The sequence below is a fragment of the Pelophylax lessonae genome, assembly GCF_965119305.1.
Source record: "Pelophylax lessonae genome assembly, chromosome: 7".
NCBI classification, from domain to species: domain Eukaryota; kingdom Metazoa; phylum Chordata; class Amphibia; order Anura; family Ranidae; genus Pelophylax; species Pelophylax lessonae.
In genome coordinates this window covers 34,521,632-34,541,936 of record NC_138774.1, presented here as the reverse complement: position 1 = coordinate 34,541,936, position 20,305 = coordinate 34,521,632, and the positions used below count along the sequence as shown (strand labels likewise).

Genomic DNA, 20,305 nt, shown 5'->3' with positions numbered 1-20,305 from the left:
GTTGCGGAACTACACATCCCATGAGGCATTGTAAAACTCTGACATTCACAGACATGACTAGGCATGATGGGAATTGTAGTTCCTGAACAACTGGGGGGTCATAGTTTGAAGACCTGTGCTATAGAGTGTCACTTGAGTGACAGCTGAGTCTGCTGGAGCTGCTGACATCACATCCAAGATGGAGGAGTCCGGTCAGCAGTCTCATGGCTTTTGGATGTGTACACGAGGGAGGCTCTTACAGGTAAAAATACTTTCATAAAACACATGAAATGTACATATAATCTTATAGGAAGATGTTGTATGGTCTGGCAACATGGTCTCTTTAACTTTAGGCTGGTGGTAAAGAAACAAAACTGACCTGTATTTGAGCAGTGCATTCTGGGGAATCTGATAATTAGTCATTGGCTTGCGGAAAGAGTAGATCTTCTGTAGAATGAACTCGCGAACTTTAGCCACAGCCTGAAATATAAGATCCATAGGGAAGAGATGAATTATAACAGATAAAAACAAATGTATCTGCATCGAATAAATCTAGGAATGAACCAGGTCTGACAGGGCAAAACCAAGCAGATGAGGAAAATGGGGATTTTAATGTGCTACAAAATATAGAAGAAGAACAGGTCATAAAAATATACAAATTTTATTGAAAACAAAATAGTAAAATTAAACATAAAAATACGGACCGGCCCGTTGCAGCAGGGGCAGATGTATGATTGATTTTCCTTTTACACGGGATTTCCTTTTTTTTTTCCATTGGATATGGACCTTCGGTCCAGATGGTGCTAAAAAAACATGCGTCTTTGGCTTCTGAGTTTATTTGTGCTCAATGTTTGATTGTATTATTTCTCCATGTGCAAATACTTTCTTTAGGGCAGGGGTGGGGAACCTTTTTTCTGCCAAGGGCCATTTGGGTATTTATAAAATCATTCGGGGGCCGTACAAAATTATCAACTTAAAAATGTGCCTGTTATATTTGGTTTAAACATTTAATTAACTCACCCCTAATGTGATGACTGCAACTGCTTCTCTTTGGTGAGGTGTGTGATGTTAGCTGGTATTGATGATGTTGCTACTCAAAACTGGTTTTCCAGGTTTGCAACGGTCAGTCTGGAGCGCAGTCGACATTTTGGTGGTAAGTTTTGAAAAGAACTGCTGGTACTGCTGGTGGGTACAGCTGGCTGGTACTGCTGTGGGTACTGCTGGCTCAGACTGGTACTGCTGTGGGTACTGCTGTCTCAGGCTGGTACTGTGCTGTAGGTATTGTTGTGGGTACTGCTGGTTCAAACTGGTACTGCTGGCTGGTACTGTGTTGTGGGTACTGCTGGCTGGTACTGCTGGTTCTGGCTGGTTCTGAATGGTACTGCTGTGAGTACTGCTGGCTCTGGCTGGTACTGCTGGCTCTGGCTGGTACTGCTGTGTGTGCTGCTGGCGTGAAATGCTGGTTAGCAGCGGCGCCGCACTGGAGGAAGAGAAGATGTTTCCTTTATTGGTCACAGGCAGAGTGCATTTGATATCACTCCGCCTGTGACTCACTCAGACTGTCAGAACAGAGCCGGAACTATACAGGAAGCATCGGAGAGACACAGACTCAGCTGCACGGGGGCCGGACCAAATGACTTGGAGGGCCGCATACGGCCCCCGGGACGTAGGTTCCCCACCCCTGCTTTAGGGGGTTCTACATCCCTTTTCCTTGCCTAGACCAATCAGTCAATTTCCAGCCCATTATTCAAGATCTCCTTGCATGGCGTATGAGATATTTATTTGTTTCTATCCAGGGTGTATATTTTAAAAACTCTATAACCCAATCCGGATCCTAAGGAAGGCAATGTTGTGGGCAAAACGCGTCAATCCACCGCATTGGAGGATGCGTTATGCTATGTGATACACCACGGATATGTTGTATTTTTATGTTTAATTTTACTATTTTGTTTTCAATAAAATTTCGTATATTTTTTATGACCCGCTCTTCTATATTTTGTGGCACATTAAATGCCAATTTTCCTCATCTGCTGGGTTTTGGCCTGTCAGACCTCGTTCAATCCTAGATTTATTCAATTTACAGGGGATCGCGCCGGTATTCTATAGACAGATATCCACTCTCCACCCAATTTCCAAATGTATCTGCATCATCCACCTGCATGCACCCCTTCCCTCCATTCCCATGCCTATACCTTCATTCATAAACTTTTCCATTGTCCCCCTGTGGTCCCCCCTCAACACCACCACATTCCCCTATACCAGTGATTACAAACCTTGGCACTCCAGATGATTTGGAACTACATTTCTCATGATGCTCATGCATTCTGCAGTGTAGGTGAGCATCATGGGAAATGTAGTTCCAAAACATCTGGGGTGCCAAGGGTCACAATCACTGCCCTATACTGATACACGCCTGTCTTTTCCCACCCCACTGTATCTCTGCCCATGACCCTTAGGCCCCTTTCACACCTGGCGGTCCATTGGCGGACTCCATTTTCCTCAGCGGGGGATCGATCAGCAGGCGGATGGCAGCTCTGTCTCTGCGCTGTGTGTGGAGACACAGCTGTCAGGTCCCCGCTGTTCTCTATGGGGGAATCGGATGAGAACGGACAGACGGTCCGTTCTCATCCGATCCGCTGGATGGATGGAAAAAAGGGTTTCCATCCGTCCACATTTGACGGATCGGGTGTCAGCAGACATGTCTCCAAAGGCATCCGATGCCCCATAGAGATGCATGGGGGGACCGTTCAGATCCGCCAAAAAAAAAAGGACAGGCGGATGTGAATGGTTCGCATGTGTGAAAGGGGCCTAAAACTGCTCTCTCTCTCTCCAGCCCCATCTCCCCCTTACCTACCAACTTATGCCTAGTACACCTGATCAAAAATGTGATGAAAAATACTGCTTTAAAAGCGATCGTAGGATAATCTGATCGTTCGTACACAGCTTTCGGTGCTGATCACAACAGTTCATGCTAAATTATTGGAAGGGACAAACAAGAACATTTTTCTTGTATATTACCAAAATTAACAATTTTGGTTTAGTCAGTACAGTTTTCGTCCGAAAAATAATTGTATGACCAAGGCTGCGCATGCTCGGAAACAAAAGAATACATTACAACACAATACAATACATCATTTCCAAAGTTGTATTCTGTCGTACGAAAATTTTCGTAACTTTAGTAAGCTATTGGTTTTCGATATGAGGCACGCATGCAAAAAAAAAAAAAAAACAGATGATCATTCGTCTGATATTCTTATCTCCTGTACCAAGTTTTATACACCAACCCTGACATCCTGGACGCTTTAAATGAAAAATATGTCTTGGAGTAATTGTAACCCCAACTTTACTTTTACACAGACAGTACTCATTGGTACATGGTCCATCTCCTTCTTTCATTCATCATCAAGATGTGTGTATGTATATACAGTATGTATGTATGCATGTATGTATATATGTATGGTTTATATGGCCCACTGTGTTCTTCTTAGGCCTCGTTCATATGGCCATATTACAACATACACCCTATGCAATTAATCCCATTCAAATCAAATGGGACACAGCAGATGCATTGACCCAGCTGTTGCTCCTAATCTGACATCCGTGTGGGTTTGGGTGCGTGGTCCTGAACGCACAGTGTCTGCATTCAAGGCTTTGCACCTCCACCTGCACAGATGTCAGATTGGGACCAGTGGCGGTGTCCGTGCAACTGCTGCGTACCAATAGACATGAATGATACTGCCTACACGAAGATGCATGGCAAACTTGTGCATCCCCGTGCGAGTAAACATGACCCTCGCTTGGGTGCACTCTGTAGTAGGGATCGACCGATTATCGGCAAAGCAGATATATCAAGGGGCGATACACACTTTACCCGATATATCGGAATCAGCCACCAAGGTGGCCGATATTTTGGGAAAGTGCTTGCACCGGAGTGATGCCTGCAGCTAGAGGCATCACCCTGGTACCGGCGTCCATAGCCGACGGTCGACTGTCTTGTAATTACAGCTGATTCAGCTGAGAAGCCGCTCGTCTGTCATTACAAGGAGCGGGAGGGGATGTCCCCCCCCCTCCCGCGGTTCACCTGAGTCTCCCGTCCCACCGGGAGACCCGGTCAACCAGGCTGCAAACCCGGAAGTGATGTTATGACATCACTTCTGGGTACTGTCTGGTGCCAGATTAAAAAAAAATGACAGCATTCAAACAGCCAAACTTGGGGTTTTGAATGTTTTTAAGTGCAGAGGAGGGGTTTGGGGTCTTTTAGACCCCAGATCCCTCCACAAGAGTACCTGTCAAGTGATAAAAATATAAAAAAAATTTTTTTTAAATGTACAACAATATTGGCCCATATCAGCAGATACCGATATACGATACACAAATATCGGTATCGGCAACGAAAAACCGATATCGGTCGATCACTACTCTGTAGTATACCCGTAAGTGTGAAGTCTTTTCTCTTTAAAGCTGGCCATACATTATACAATTTTCTTGTTCAATTTCCTTTAGATTTACCTTCAACTATGTATATGCTTATTTGCACCCAAATTGAAAGTGTTTAGGTTTGCCCTCATATTATATGGTTCTGGTAAATCTAAAGGAAAATTGTACAAGAGAGTTGTATAATGTATGGCCAGCCTTACTGATGTCAGGCAGGGGAGGAGTGGACTATTACTAACCTTGATCTTCAGTTTTTGCAGAGTATCCTGGACATCGGCACAGGCCTGCGTGTCTCTGAACGCCTGCTCCTTCACATAATTGATCTTATTGTTGAGTTCCTGTAATTGCTCCACAAACTGCTGATCGGTGACAGGAACCTCCAGGATGACACTGTAACACAGAGGTACTAACTGGTGACAACTCATAACCAACACTACAGTCTGAAAGAACAGAGGAAGCGACGGCCAGTGAGCCCACCAGGGTCAGGAGCATTTTTTTTGTTCTATATACATTGTACAATCTTTTTGCTGCCCTTCCTCGAAAGATTAACATCCACTCCCTCCAACTTTTGGGGGTTTTGTCTTATTTACTTTATTAGCTAGGGGTGTCCAATTATACTTCATTATGGTTACGCTTGATATTATCTATTATCATGAATTTCATTGGCACTTTTTTAGATGTTTTGCATTGGATATGGATGGATGGCTTTTGTATCACTTCAGATCTTTTAGCAAATACCCAGCTGATGACCACCCTAGTACTTTTACTGCTGCAGGACGGCCACACTGCTTGGGGTCAAGTATATACAGTGCAATGCGAAAGTATTCGGCCCCCTTGAACTTTTCGACCTTTTGCCACATTTCAGGCTTCAAACATAAAGATATAAAACTGTTATTTTTTTTTTGAAGAATCAACAACAAGTGGGACACAATCATGAAGTGGAACGAAATTTATTGGATAGTTCAAACTTTTTTAACAAATAAAAAACTGAAAAATTGGGCGTGCAAAATTATTCAGCCCCCTTAAGTTAATACTTTGTAGCGCCACCTTTTGCTGCGATTACAGCTGTAAGTCGCTTGGGGTATGTCTCTATCAGTTTTGTACATCGAGAGACTGAAATTTTTGCCCATTCCTCCTTGCAAAACAGCTCGAGCTCAGTGAGGTTGGATGGAGAGCGCTTGTGAACAGCAGTTTTCAGTTCTTTCCACAGATTCTCGATTGGATTCAGGTCTGGACTTTGACTTGGCCATTCTAACACCTGGATATGTTTATTTGTGAACCATTCCATCGTAGATTTTGCTTTATGTTTTGGATCATTGTCTTGTTGGAAGACAAATCTCCGTCCCAGTCTCAGGTCTTTTGCAGACTCCATCAGGTTTTCTTCCAGAATGGTCCTGTATTTGGCTCCATCCATCTTCCCATCAATTTTAACCATCTTCCCTGTCCCTGCTGAAGAAAAGCAGGCCCATACCATGATGCTGCCACCACCATGTTTGACAGTGGGGATGGTGTGTTCAGGGTGATGAGCTGTGTTGCTTTTACGCCAAACATAACGTTTTGCATTGTTGCCAAAAAATTCGATTTTGGTTTCATCTGACCAGAGCACCTTCTTCCACATGTTTGGTGTGTCTCCCAGGTGGCTTGTGGCAAACTTTAAACGACACTTTTTATGGATATCTTTAAGAAATGGCTTTCTTCTTGCCACTCTTCCATAAAGGTCAGATTTGTGCAGTATACGACTGATTGTTGTCCTATGGACAGAGTCTCCCACCTCAGCTGTAGATCTCTGCAGTTCATCCAGAGTGATCATGGGCCTCTTGGCTGCATCTCTGATCAGTCTTCTCCTTGTATGAGCTGAAAGTTTAGAGGGACGGCCAGGTCTTCGTAGAATTGCAGTGGTCTGATACTCCTTCCATTTCAATATTATCGCTTGCACAGTGCTCCTTGGGATGTTTAAAGCTTGGGAAATCTTTTTGTATCCAAATCCGGCTTTAAACTTCTCCACAACAGTATCTCGGACCTGCCTGGTGTGTTCCTTGTTCTTCATGATGCTCTCTGCGCTTTAAATGGACCTCTAAGACTATCACAGTGCAGGTGCATTTATACGGAGACTTGATTACACACAGGTGGATTCTATTTATCATCATTAGTCATTTAGGTCAACATTGGATCATTCAGAGATCCTCACTGAACTTCTGGAGAGAGTTTGCTGCACTAAAAGAGGCTGAATAATTTTGCACGCCCAATTTTTCAGTTTTTTATTTGTTAAAAAAGTTTGAAATATCCAATAAATTTCGTTCCACTTCATGATTGTGTCCCACTTGTTGTTGATTCTTCACAAAAATTACAGTTTTTTATCTTTATGTTTGAAGCCTGAAATGTGGCAAAAGGTTGAAAAGTTCAAGGGGGCCGAATACTTTCGCAAGGCACTGTATATATCCTTATTCACTCTCTCTATTGGTTACCTCATTGGTTTACTATCCCTTCATTGGAGTACAGTGACCTCATTGTCATGTTGAAGAAACCAGTGGTGAGATGATTGGAGCTTTGTGACATGGTGCATTATCCTGCTGGAAGGAGCCATCAGAAGATGGGGACACTGTAGTCATAAAGGGATGGACATGGTCAGCAACAATACTCAGGTAGGCCGTGGGGGTTTAATTGACGCTCAATTGGTACTAAGGGCCCAAAGTGTGCCAAGAAAATATCCCCCACACCATTACCCCACCACCACCAGCCTGAACCGTTGATACAAGGCAGGATGGCTCCATGCTTTCATGTTGTTTACGCCAAATTCTGACCCTACCATCTGAATGTCACAGCTGAAATCCAGACTCATCAGACCAGGCAACATTTTCCCAATCTTCTATTGTACAGTTTTGGTGAGCCTGTGCGAATTGTAGCCTTAGTTTCCTGTTCTTAGCTGACAGGAGTGGCACCCGGTGTGGTCTCCTGCTGCTGCAGCCCATCTGCTTCAAGGTTCAAAGTGTTGTGTGTTCAGAGATGGTATTCTGCATACCTTGGTAGTAACGAGTGGTTATTTGAGTTACTGTTGCCTTTCTATCATCTAGAACCAGTCTGCCCATTCTCCTCTGGCCTCTGACATCAACAAGGCATTTTCCTCAACACAACTTCCGCTCACTGGATATTTTCTCTTTTTCCCACCATTTTCTGTAAACCCGAGAGATGATTGTGTGTGAAAATCCCAGTAGATCAGCAGTTATTGAAATACTCAGACCAGCCCATTTGGCACCAACAACCATGCCACGTTCAAAGTCACTTCAATCCCCTTTCTTCCCCATTCTGATGTCCCGTTTGAACTTCGGCAAGTCGTCTTCACGACGTCTAGATGCTTAAAGAGGTTGTAAACCCTCAAAACTTTTTTTTTTTTTGCTGCAACCTGAAAGAGAAACCCATAATGAGCTAGTATGCATCGCATACTAGCTCATTATGAAATACTTACCTGAGAACGAGCCCCCACAGTGCCGCCCGCTCACCTGTATGATGGGCGACATGTCCAGTCGCCCGTCTTCCGGGATCGCGGCATCCGGCCATCTAATTGGCCGGAGCCGCGGTGACGTCACTCTCACGCACGCGCGCGGGAGCCGACGGTCACGGCACGAGGCTCTGAAGAAACTGCACCAGCGGCCGTTCCTTCAGAGCGCATGCGCCAGTGACGTCACTGGCTGCATGTAAGGTAAATATCTCCTAAACGGTACATGTTTAGGAGATATTTACACTACCTATAGGTAAGTCTTATCATAGGCTTACCTATAGGTAAAAGTGTCAGAGGAGGGTTTACTTCCTCTTTAACCACTTGCCGACTGCTCACTAGAGCTGTACTGCGGCAAAGTGGCTCTTGTAGGTCTGACGACGTAGACCTACGTCGCCAGACACTCCCCTCTCTCGCTCCTGCTGTATTCAGTCACAACGGGAGTCGGGCCAGGGGAGGAGCAGTGGCGATCTCCTAAGTGACAGGCAGGGTCAGATTGCAGGGTTCAGCATAGCTGAACATCCGATCTGTCCCTGTGTCACACAGTCACCTCCCCCCACACACGTCAGTAAGCACCAGGCATACATTAACCCCTCCCTCTCCAATAAAATTAACCCCTTCCCTGCCAGTGTCATTTTTACAGTAACAGTGCATATGTATAGCACTGATTACTGCAGTAATGTCACTGGTACCCCCAAAAGTGTCAAAAATGTCAGTCAGGGGTCCGATCTGTCCGCCGCAATGTCGCAGTACAGCAAAAAAAAAAAAAAAAATCGCAGATCACCGCCATTACTCGTTAAAAAAAAAAAACACCAAAAATGACAGAAATCTTTCCCTTAGTTAGAAAACGCAATAACTTTTGCGCAAAACCAATCAAAATACGCTTATTGTGATTTTTTTTACCAAACATAGGTAGCAGAAAACAAATTGGCCAAAAATTTTAAAAAATATAGATTTCTACATTTTTTTGGGGGGAATTTCATATAAAAAAATGTGAAAAATATTGTTATTTTTTTCAAAATTTACGCTCTTTTTTTGTTTATAGCGCAAAAAGTAAACATCGCACAGGTGATCAAATACCACTAAAAGAAAGCTCTGTTTGTGGGAAAAAAAGGACGTAAATTTCGCTTGGGTATGGCGTCGCACGACCGCGCAATTGTCAGTTAAAGTTGCACAGTGCCGAATCGCAAAAAGTGGCTCAGACGTAAGACAGCAAAATCCTCCGGTGGTAAAGTGGTTAAATGCATTGAGTTGCTACCATGTGATTGGCTGATTAGCAATTTGTGTTACCAGGTAATTGAACAGGTGTACCTAATAAAGTGGGCGGTGAGTGTATTTATGAGGACACACACATACACACTCAGTGCCATGATCTGCGCATAGTACATAGCAGGCAATTCTCTTCTCACCACAGGATCTCTGCACCGCCCAATGGTAACATAAGCTCGCTGACGTACCTCCACTCCTAGATATCTATGATATAGGCTTTCCCCAGTAGTCCACTGTACTTATTTAAGTTTGTTACAGTTTAATGTGGACTGGAATTAATATATAATATAGGTCTATGATAATATTGGTATGAGTTGCGCTGCATCATTTTTTACACAGTATGACAACACACACACATGCGGTCTCCTGCGGTTTCTTCCCTCACATCAAACTGATAAGAGGCATGGAGGAGCTCAGCTATGAGGAAAGATTAGAGGAACTGAATCTATTCTCCCTCGAGAAGAGGAGATTAAGGGGGGGATATGATCAACATGTATAAATACATAAGGGGTCCATATAGTGAACTTGGTGTTGTTATTCACTTTAAAGCGGTGTTCCGGCCTCCCCCTCCAAAAATTAAAAGTCAGCAGCTACACATACTGTACACATACTGTAGCTGCTGACTTTTAAAATTAGGACACTTACCTGTCCTGGAGTCCAGCGAAGTCAGCACCGCAGCCGATGTTTCCATCGGCTGTCGGGTGCGGCCATCGCCATTGCAGGTAGGGGAACCCGGCAGTGAAGCCTTGTGGCTTCACGGGCAGCTCCCTACAGCGCATACACGAAGCGCGCTGCGCATTTGGATTGGCTCGGCGGCGGTGGAAGGAGGGGGGGGGGGGGGGCAAACGTACGAGGGACCGCGCCGTCTCCTGGAAGTGGGGAAGGGTACCTGTCAAAAACAGGTACCCATTCCTCCCCTCCCCCCTGAAAGGTGCCAAATGTGGCACCGGAGGGGGGAGGAAGCAAATGAGCGGAAGTTCTACTTTTGGGTGGAACTCCGCTTTAAGGTCATCACAGAGGACAAGGGGACCCACTTTATGTCTAGAGTAAAACAGATTTAGTCTCCAAATATGGAAAGGTTTCTTCACTGTAAGAGCTGTGAAAATGTGGAATAGACTCCCTCCAGAGGTGGTTCTGGCTAGCTCACTAGATTGCTTTAAAAAAGGCCTGGATTCTTTCCTGGGTGTACTTAATATAACTGGGTACTAATATTTATAGATAAAGTTGATCCAGGGAATATCCGATTGCCTCTCGGGGGATCAGGAAGGAATTTTCTCTCCCTAGCAAATTGGATCATGCTTTGCTGGCGTTTTTTTCGCCTTCCTATGGATCAACTGCGGGTATAGCTTTGTGTATATGGGATTTTATGGTTGGATTTTCTTTACTGTTTTTTTCCTTTTTTATTGGTTGAGCCAAATGGACTTGTGTCTTTTTTTAACCTAACTATGTAACTATGTAACCTCTCCTTTTCTTACTTTATCATGTTGTTAGGAATGATCAGTTCATCCACCAGTTCGCTCAGCTCGCTCCTGACGGTCTGACGGTTTTTCAGCTTGATGTTCATGGCCAGAGACATCTCCTGCAACGAGTGGATCTCTGAGCTGATAGAACTCAGGTCCGACTGGAACCCACCCAGCATCTGGCCCATTCTCTGCAAAGACAAAAAAACAGCGACATTCACATACACAGGGCAAAGGAAAATGGTGCAATATTAAAAAATGACGACTGGAATCAGGTGGCCTGGCAAAGGAAATACAGTCCTTTTCCATCCCTTCAGAGCTTATATGTCAGAGCAAAAGGTATCGCATATCGTTTGAGTGACCTTCTGCCAGGCAGGAGAGTGCAGACACAGGGAGGGTAAAGGTTGTAAGGTTGCATTTCAGCCCCTCATTCCCCCTTTCATTATGATTAAATTCCTCCTGGTATGGCCCCTTTAAGCAGAGAGGCATAGGCGGGGTCAATTCAAATGAAAGGAGGTTAGGGAATAGTGTGGGCGTGACCTAAGGAAGGAGGTTCCCCCTCTGAAATGCGCTGTCATAGCAACCTAGCAAGGGTGCTACGTCATCCCATTCCATACTCCCCTTCCATCTATAGCCTTCTGGCAGGGCCGCGGCGCCCATGCGCAGTGGCGACCAGCCGGCTGGTCCGGATGCAGGCGCACTGGGCTGTGAACGCTGGGGCCATAGCGAGGAGGATTCGGGTCATCAGGCATTTCATGAGAGCCGATCGAGCTCCATAGCATTTGAAGGGGCCACCTGGGGGAGAGAGGAAGAAAGGGAACCAATCGTTGTATGTGCCTGTTATCTTCTTGAAACATGTGAGTGTATCTGTTAGAAATGTTGTCCAATGTCCAATTAAAACGTTATTATGCGAGGGCAGCTGTGCACTAGTGTCTCCTTTTGTAATTCTTATACAGGGAGGGTAAATCCTACAGAGCCTATGAGATGTGAGCTTACCTCTAGGATGGCATCACAGGCGATAATTTGATTGTGGAGAGAAGCAATGTTCTGACTCTGTTCTATATCTGCAGTGCATTGAGGAATATGCACATCTGTGGAGCAATCAGCTACAGAGGATGAAAAATGGGTGTTTCTGATTGTGCAAATAAAATGGTATGTACCGCATTTTCCGGCGTATAAGACGACCCCCCTACTTTTCAAGTTAAAACGTAGGTTTTGGGCTATACTCGCCGTATAAGACTTACCCCCTTCCGAAGCAAAGCAAGGCAACACCATATACGCCGAGTATAAAAATCCCAAAGGTAATTAAAGTGGAGTTCCACCCATTTTAGTAACTTTAGATGTATGTAATCCCCTTTAAAACGACTTTTACCAATGGAAACTTTTTTTTTTTGCTAGTAAATACCTTATTTTCTTGTTTTTTCCTCCTCTCCTCACTTCCGGGTCCGATCGGCGATGACGTCATTCGGCGATTCGCAGTGTGTGCTGGGATGTATTCCATGCCAGAAATCTTGCAGTATTACCCAGGAGCTGAGCTGTACTGTGTGTATAGAGGCCGTGATCTGCCCCGCCTCCTCTCAGTGAGTTGTACTGTATGCATTGTTTGCAGCCCGTGCTCTGCCCCGCTTCCGCCCCGCCTCCTCTCAGTGAGCTCAGCGAGGATATAATGCTTTCAGTCCTCGCTCACTGAGAGGAGGCGGGGCAGAGCACCGGCTGAATTCAATGCATACAGTTCAACTCACTGAGAGGAGGCGGGGCAGGTCACGGCCTCAATACACACAGTACAGCTCAGCTCCTGGGTAATACTGCGAGATTTCTGGCATGGAATACATCCCAGCACACACTGCGAATCTCCGAATGACGTCATCGCTGTTCGGACCCGGAAGTGAGGAGAGGAGGAATAAACAAGAAAATAAGGTATTTACTAGCAAAAAAAAAAAAAGTTTCCATTGGTAAAAGTCGTTTTAAAGGGGATTACATAAATCTATGTAATCCAACGTATTAAAAATGGGTGGAACTCCGTGTAATCTATGAAAGCGCTGGCTGTCTGTGCCCTATACATCTGCAAGGTACTGTAAATGTATTCTCTTATAAATCTCCAAGGTATTGTAAGTAAGTATTACCGGTAGATGTATAATCTCTCAAGGCACTGGCTGTGCGGGAATCCTGTACCGGTATACCGTATGTATCGTAGCTTCAGTTACATACAGTATACTGCGTTGAGCCAATCACAGTGAGCGATGTATTCTATTATTAAATGCAAAGCCTGCTCGGATTGGCGGAGTCAAAGAGAGTAACATAATCCCGCCTCTCTGACTCCGCCAATCCGAGCAGGCTTTGCATTCAATAATAGAATACATCGCTCACTGTGATTGGCTCAGCGCGGTATACTACGTAGCCAAAGTTACAGTACATACCCAGCCAGCGCCTTGAGAAGATTATACATATACCGGTAATACTTTTACTTACAATACCTTGGAGAGTTATAAGAGAATACATTTATGGTACTTACGGTACCTAGATTACACTTAATTACCTACTACTTTCATAGTTGGCATATAAGACGACACCCCCCCATTTTTGGGGGATTTTTTTTTGAGGTTCAAAAGTCGTCTTATACGCCGGAAAATACGGTACAGGGGGAGTTCTTGCCGCAATGCACAACTATGCCAAAGGCCAGCCATAATCTGTACTTCAAAGCTGCATTTACCATATCGGTGGCCATAAACCAATGCCTAAGACAAAAGAGTAAAGGGGCATCACCAAGCCTCAACATTTAGAAACTGTTGTAATTTTTAAAAAAAATATTATTGCTCTTCTAGTCATAATTTGGAGAGAGCGAGAAAGAAAGCATGGGGGGCCCACATAAGGATTTTGTAGGCACGGTACCAACCAGATATGGTAAAGTAAGTAGGTAGTAGCAGTATACAATCAATACATTTTGTTAAGAAAATAAGTATAAACAACATTTAAAAAAGATGAAACATTTTTGATACAGTAAGGAGACTGCTCTACCTTCACTTATTTTCCCCTGAAGAAGAAATTATTTAACCACTCAAGCCCCGGAAGATCTTACCCCCTTCCTGACCAGGGCCAATTTTGCGATTCGGCACTGAGTGATTTTAACGCACAATTGCGCGGTCGTGCGACGCTGTACCTAAACGAATTTGACGTCCTTTTTTTCCCACAAACAGAGCTTTCTTTTGGTGGTATTTGATCACCTGTGCGATTTTTACTTTTTGCGCTATAAACAAAAAAAGAGCGTCAATTTTGCAAAAATAACAATATTTTTCACATTTTCTTATATGAAATTCCCAAAAAAAAAATGTAAAAATCAAAATTTTAACATTTTAGGCCAATTTGTTTTATGCTACATATGTTTGGTAAAAAAAAAAAAAATCGCAAAAAGCGTATTTTGATTGGTTTGCGCAAAAGTTATTGCGTTTACTAACTAAGGGAAAGTAATTTTTTTTTTTTAACCAGTAATGGCGGCGATCTGCGATTTTTTTTGCGGGACTGCGACATTGCAAGCGGACAGATCGGACCCTTGACTGACATTTTTGACACTTTTGGGGTTACCAGTGACATTTCTACAGTAATCAGTGCTATATATATGTACTGTTACTGTAAAATTACACTGGCAGTGAAGGGGTTAACTTTATTTGAGAGGGAGGGGCTGTGTGTATCCCTAGGGGCGTGATTCTAACTGTGATTGGCTGTGGCTTGAGCTGTAGGAACAATGATCAACGGTCCTACATAGTAGAACCGTATGATCAGTGTTTCTACACAGGGGAGAATGACAGGCGGCTTGTTTACACTAGCCGCCTGCCTTTCTCCCTCTCCCCCGACGATCGCAGAGTGACCGGCGGACATCGGGTCCCCAGAGCCTCACAGGCTAGTGTCGTACCGATACGTCACTCTGCCTGTGAGGGGCTGACCGCCGCAGTATATGTACTTGCGGCGGTCGGCAAGCGGTTAAGTAGGTAGTAGCAGTATAAAATCAATACATTTTTTTAAGAAAATAAGTATAAACAACATTTAAAAAAAAGATGAAACATTTTTGATACAGTAAGGCCCCTTTCACACTAGTGCGACTTGTCCCGCGATTTTGGACCGCAAAATCGCATGACAAGTCGTTTTCCATTATTTTCAATGAGCCCCATTCATATCAGTGCGTTTTGAAGTCGCACCAACTTCAAAGTAGTTCCTGCACTACTTTGGCACGATTTTAATGCATTTTGGAGGTATATAGCCATAGCCATTGCTTTCAAAATCGCGTCAAAATCACCTTCTTTTTCCCTTGAAGAAGAAATTATTTAAACATTCAAAACATGTCGGGATGTATGTTTACTATAAACCAGATTGGTTTCTTGCAGCACACGACCATTCTCAAGTTCTAGAATCAAGAGCATATTCAACAATTATCCCACCCTATACTGGATTTGTAACTATATTTCTTACATGTTTTTACAGTCTGTCCGGGGAATGTTTCACCTTTTTAAAATGTTGTTTATACTTATTTTCTAATGAAATGTATTGATTTTATACTGCTACTACCTACTTTACCATATCTGGTTGGTACCATGCCTAAAAAATCTCTATGGGAGACCCCATGCTTTCTTTCTCATAAAATATTTTGGGATGTGGCACTGTGCCCGAGCAGCACTCCATTCCCATTCACTGTGCCCGAGCAGCACTCCACACAACATTCAGCCTACCACAACCATTTTAATTTGGAGAGAGCTGTAGGGGGTGCAAGAGATGTTGAGAGGAGTCATAAGACTCACTGGTGGTTATTTTCTAAAACTGGAGAGTGCAAAATCTGGTGCACCTCTGCATAGAAACCAATCAGCTTCCACTGCACTGCATCTGAGCACCACAAACCAAAAATGCTATTTAATTAGTTTTTAATATTCAAAGAAAACTCCCCCATCCATCCACGTCTCCATGCTTTATTTTGCTGATAAATCATTTTGAAAAACACCCCCCTGGCATTTCTGGCAGTGGCCATCTTGAGTAAGGGCAGATGATTCATGTACCATTTACTTCCTGGAATCCAATTGCCCTTAGCTTAGGCTGAGCTTAGAACCCTCCCTCCCCTCCTGAAGACAGCTGGGATGTATGACATAATTTGGCTAGGCATAAAAACCAGGAAGTAACTAAAGAAATGTAAAAAAAAGTTTAAAACAAGTAAATATAATATACTTTCCTATCTATTTAGCGGCATAAGGATTAAAAATAACTAATGCTGATTGAGACAGTGACGTTCTGCTTTAATTGAACAAGCTGAAGTTAGAAGGCGATTGGCTACCATGAACATCTGCACCAGATTCTGAGTGCACCATTTTTATTAAATATCCCCACTATGTTCCACAAAACATAAAACCTTCACTGACTCTAGGCACCATTTTATTTATTATTTAGATGTGGATAGACGGGGGAAAGTTCAGAACTGTCAAGTTTTTACAGCTGTCTGTGACCCCCACTTGGGAGATTCTCCCTTACTTCCTGTGCCCCCACCTATCACTAGGACAGCAAGTGATTGAAAAAAAAACAAAAAACGCTTTTTTAGTAGAATAAAGAAAGGCTAAGACCTTGTCTGTTAACCCCTGTGCCCCTTACTGCCTGTTCCCCTATCACAGGGACAGGAAGGAAAGGCAGACATCCCTAGGTGAAGTGAGTGATAAAAAGGTAGAACTCTTTGGGTCCTTTCACATGGGCTTTCCTCCTGGCGGACTCAGTTTTGCTCAGCGGGGATCGATCCGCCGATCTCCGCTGAGCAGGCGAATGACAGGTCCGTCTCTGCTTACTTTGCAGAGATGGAGCCGTCATATCCCCGCTCTCCTCTATGGGAGACCGGATGAAAACGGACTGCCTGTCCCTTTTCATCCAATCCAATCCTCCAGACAGATGGAAAATGGGTTTACCATCCATCTGGATTTCACAGACAGGATTGGATTGGATAGCAGCGGGTGTCAGAGGACATGTCACCACTGACATCTGCTGCTCCATAGAGGTACATGGAGCATCTGATCAGGTCTGCCTGAAAAAACTGACAGGCGGACCTGATCGGAAAGCCCATGTGAAAGGGGCTTTGCCCACTAAATCCAAAAATAAAGAAATGAGTCTGGCTTTAAAGTCTATGTAGGTTCAACGCTTTTTTTAATTTTGGATAGAGTAAGGAAGTCTTAAACCCCCCACAGTGTATTTTCTGCTATTTTTGTTCAGTTGGAAACACTTCCCTTCAATTGCTGTTCTGGGGATGCAACAGGAAGCTTGTCACTGGAATAGGTGTCCCCATTGGAAGGTTTCCCCTCACCACTTGTTTTGGGGACAACTCAAAATTTTCCAATTTCCCATCACTTGCTATGCCAGTGACAATGGTCACCTGGACCACTGGTGAGTTTGAGCCTCCCCAGACAGGGGTTACTCTTTATTTATAAAGTTTAAAAAAGAACTTTCACAGAATAAAAAACCTGTTAAATCCCACAGGGATTCCTGTGCACACAGCACTTGTTCCCATTACAATCTGAGCAGTGGAAGTTAAATAAAAATTAAAGGTTCATAAAGAATACATTGCTTAACCACTTGATGCCAAATTATTTACATGCAGCTGTATGCCATAACCCTGATAATTCTTTGTTTTTTTATAGCAGGTGTTCTAAAATTTAGTCGGACCCGTGAAAATTCCGGACCCTCGTCACTTCCGGGGACGCTCCGTCACCACCAGCTGCTGCAAACCCCGGTGCGCATGCGCACAAGGCATTTTCAAGGTCCGATGAAATTCTAAGACTTACGAACAGCTGACTGAGAGGAGGAGGGGCTGAGGTGGGACGCACACACCGCTGCGGGATAATGTTACAACACCGCCGCGTCATCGAGCAAGGAACATGTTGCAGAGCTGACTTAGAGGAGGCGGGAAGGAAGTGAATACTCATACTAAATAGTAATGATAAAAAAAATAATAATACTAAACATTTTTTATCATTACTATTTAGTATGAGTATTCACTTCCTTCCCGCCTCCTCTAAGTCAGCTCTGCAACATGTTCCTTGCTCGATGACGCGGCGGTGTTGTAACATTATCCCGCAGCGGTGTGTGCGTCCCACCTCAGCCCCTCCTCCTCTCAGTCAGCTGTTCGTAAGTCTTAGAATTTCATCGGACCTTGAAAATGCCTTGTGCGCATGCGCACCGGGGCTCGCAGCAGCTGGGGGTGACGGAGCGTCCCCTAAAAGTGACGAGGGTCCGGAATTTTCACGGGTCCGACTAAATTTTAGAACACCGGCAATGTTTTTTATTTTTTTAACAATCCTAGGGGCTGATAAGCCCATCTGGCTGTGCTGCCAGATTATCACAGAGCTGTCCCCGGCCGTCTCTATGGTCTAGGAGGCCAGAAACTATGTCATGATATCACTTCCTGGTTAGGCAGATGTAAAATAAACACTTCCTTTTTTTTTTATAAAGCAAGAGATCAATGTTTTATTTTTTTTTTATTGATCTTAAGCGTTCCAGGGTAGAGAAGAGACCCCAGTTGTCTCAATGAAGAGGACCTGCCATCCCTTACTTCTATCACAAGGGATGTTTACATTTGTTGCGATAGGAATAAAAGTGATAAAAAACATTTTTTTAAAATGTCCCCACCCCCGGTGCTTGCGCGCAGAAGCGAACGCATACATAGGTCATGTACAGATATGTAAACGGTGTTCGCACCACACATGTGAGGTATCGCCACGAACGTTATAGTGAGAGCAAGAATTCTAGCGCAAGACCTCCTCTGTAACTCTAAACCTGTACCACCTATGGAGATTTTTAAGTATCATAGTTTGTCACCATTCCCCGAGCATGCGCAATTTTAAAGTGTGACATGTTCGGTATCTATTTTCGGCGTAACACCATCTTTTATTTTTTAACAAAAAAAAATGGCATTTAAAAAAACGCTGCACAAATACAGTGCGACAAAAAAAATGCAACAACCACAATTTTAGTCTCTAGGGCCTCTGCTAAAAAAATATATATATATTCAATAATTGGGGGTTCTAAGTAATTTTCTTCAAGTGCTTAATTCAGAACCCTTTAATGGGATGAGGGGCATCCTGGCCAGTGCTGGAAGGATACAGTCTTTGATAGACACATGTTCGATCTGCTGCAGCTCCAGCTCCACCTGTTTGGAGTATTGTCTGAGATCCACACCCTGCGGAAGATATTAAAAAAAAAAGAAATATGTAGGTAAAGTGGAACTCAAAGCAAAACATGCTTTTAGATACAGTGACAGATTTAGATTTATGGCTTTGTCAGCACTGGGGGAACATAAACTCTCATTTCCTGTCTCAGTAACAGTGGTCACCAAAACAGGAAGTAAGGGGCAATCTCTATAGTGAGAATGCAGGCAGCAATGAAAAACAGGAGATTTTTACTCACTGTTAGGGTTGCACCGATACCAGTGCCGAGTATTTTCACGAGTAACCTAAACCAATACCTTTGCGGTGCGATTTGAGCCCATACAAAATAAATAGGCTCAAACTGCACTGCAAAGAAGAATCACATGTGATTTGAACAGGAATGCGGTGGGATTCCTGTCTGAATCGCATGCTCGTCATAGTGATTTCAGCCTGGGTTCACACAGGAGGGGGTGGGGAAACTGCATGTGATTCAGACAGGATATACACCGCATTCTTGTTCAAATCGCAAGCAACGCTTTGCAGAGCAATTTGAGCCCATTCATTTTGTATGGGCTCAAGACGCGCAGCAAAGGTATCGGTACTCGGTATCGGCTGTAAAAATTTGGTATCGGTGCAACCCTACTCACTGTAAGTTCCATTGTGGATACAGCTTGATAATAAGCAGCCTATGTAACCCTTCTTCTGTCCAAATCTGCAGGGAAGCTCTGGCTTAGGAGCAGTTCAGGCATGAATGGCGCCTGTCTGCCTAAACAAAGACACATATAGAATGATAGCTTAAAAAAAAAAATAAGAGAAATACTAGATTTTAGTAGTAAGGACTAAAATGGACATTTTGATGCAAAATATGAAGGTGTCAACTTGGGTTGTTGACCCTTAGCTTTGCTTACCTGGGGTAAGTACGTACTCTTACCCCCTTTTTTTTTATACCATTTTTTATTGGTTTCATCCAGTTGAGACCACAAAGAAGGGCAGGTGTAACAGGCCCTTCTTACACACTTGGTCGACCGACCAGCACTTAAAGCGGAGTTCCGGCCATGAAAAAAAATTTCAATAAAAATACCCCTGGGACAGTCAGGGCTAGTACATTCCACAATGGCTAGCCTCTGATCTGTCCCAGATCGCACTTACCTGCAAGAAGAAATACTCACCTTTAAAATTTCTTCTCCAGCGTTGCCATCTCGGATGTGGGCAGCTGAAGCCAGCGCGATCGTCTTCTGCATCCTCTTCCGTGTCCTCTTCTCCCAGAATGCGCCTGCACCGGCCCCGCTCGTCACTTCCGGTGCGGCGCCGCATTCCTCCACAGCTTCTGGGCATGCTCAGAAGCTGCTTGGCAGGGAATGCGGCGCCACACCGGAAGTGACGAGTGGGGCCAGTGCCGGCGCATTGATTCCTGGGAGCGATGACGTTCAGCTCCCAGGAATCATTACAAACCGGAAGTGACGGCGTGGGCCACGGCCGCCGAGGGAGGAAGTGGAAGAAAGGTGAGTATC

General features: G+C 44.1%; 1 protein-coding gene across 1 annotated transcript in view; it reads right to left on the bottom strand.

Moving 5' to 3' along the window:
* Window positions 1-20,305, bottom strand: part of VPS52 (VPS52 subunit of GARP complex) — a 65,080-nt gene that overhangs the window by 31,552 nt on the left and 13,223 nt on the right. The window contains exons 4-8 of the mRNA XM_082263687.1: window positions 18,751-18,826; window positions 11,632-11,699; window positions 10,651-10,826; window positions 4,653-4,803; window positions 359-459 (exon numbers count right to left, since the gene is read on the bottom strand). Coding sequence (XP_082119813.1) covers window positions 359-459; window positions 4,653-4,803; window positions 10,651-10,826; window positions 11,632-11,699; window positions 18,751-18,826 — 572 coding nt within the window. The remainder of the gene's footprint in view (window positions 1-358; window positions 460-4,652; window positions 4,804-10,650; window positions 10,827-11,631; window positions 11,700-18,750; window positions 18,827-20,305) is intronic.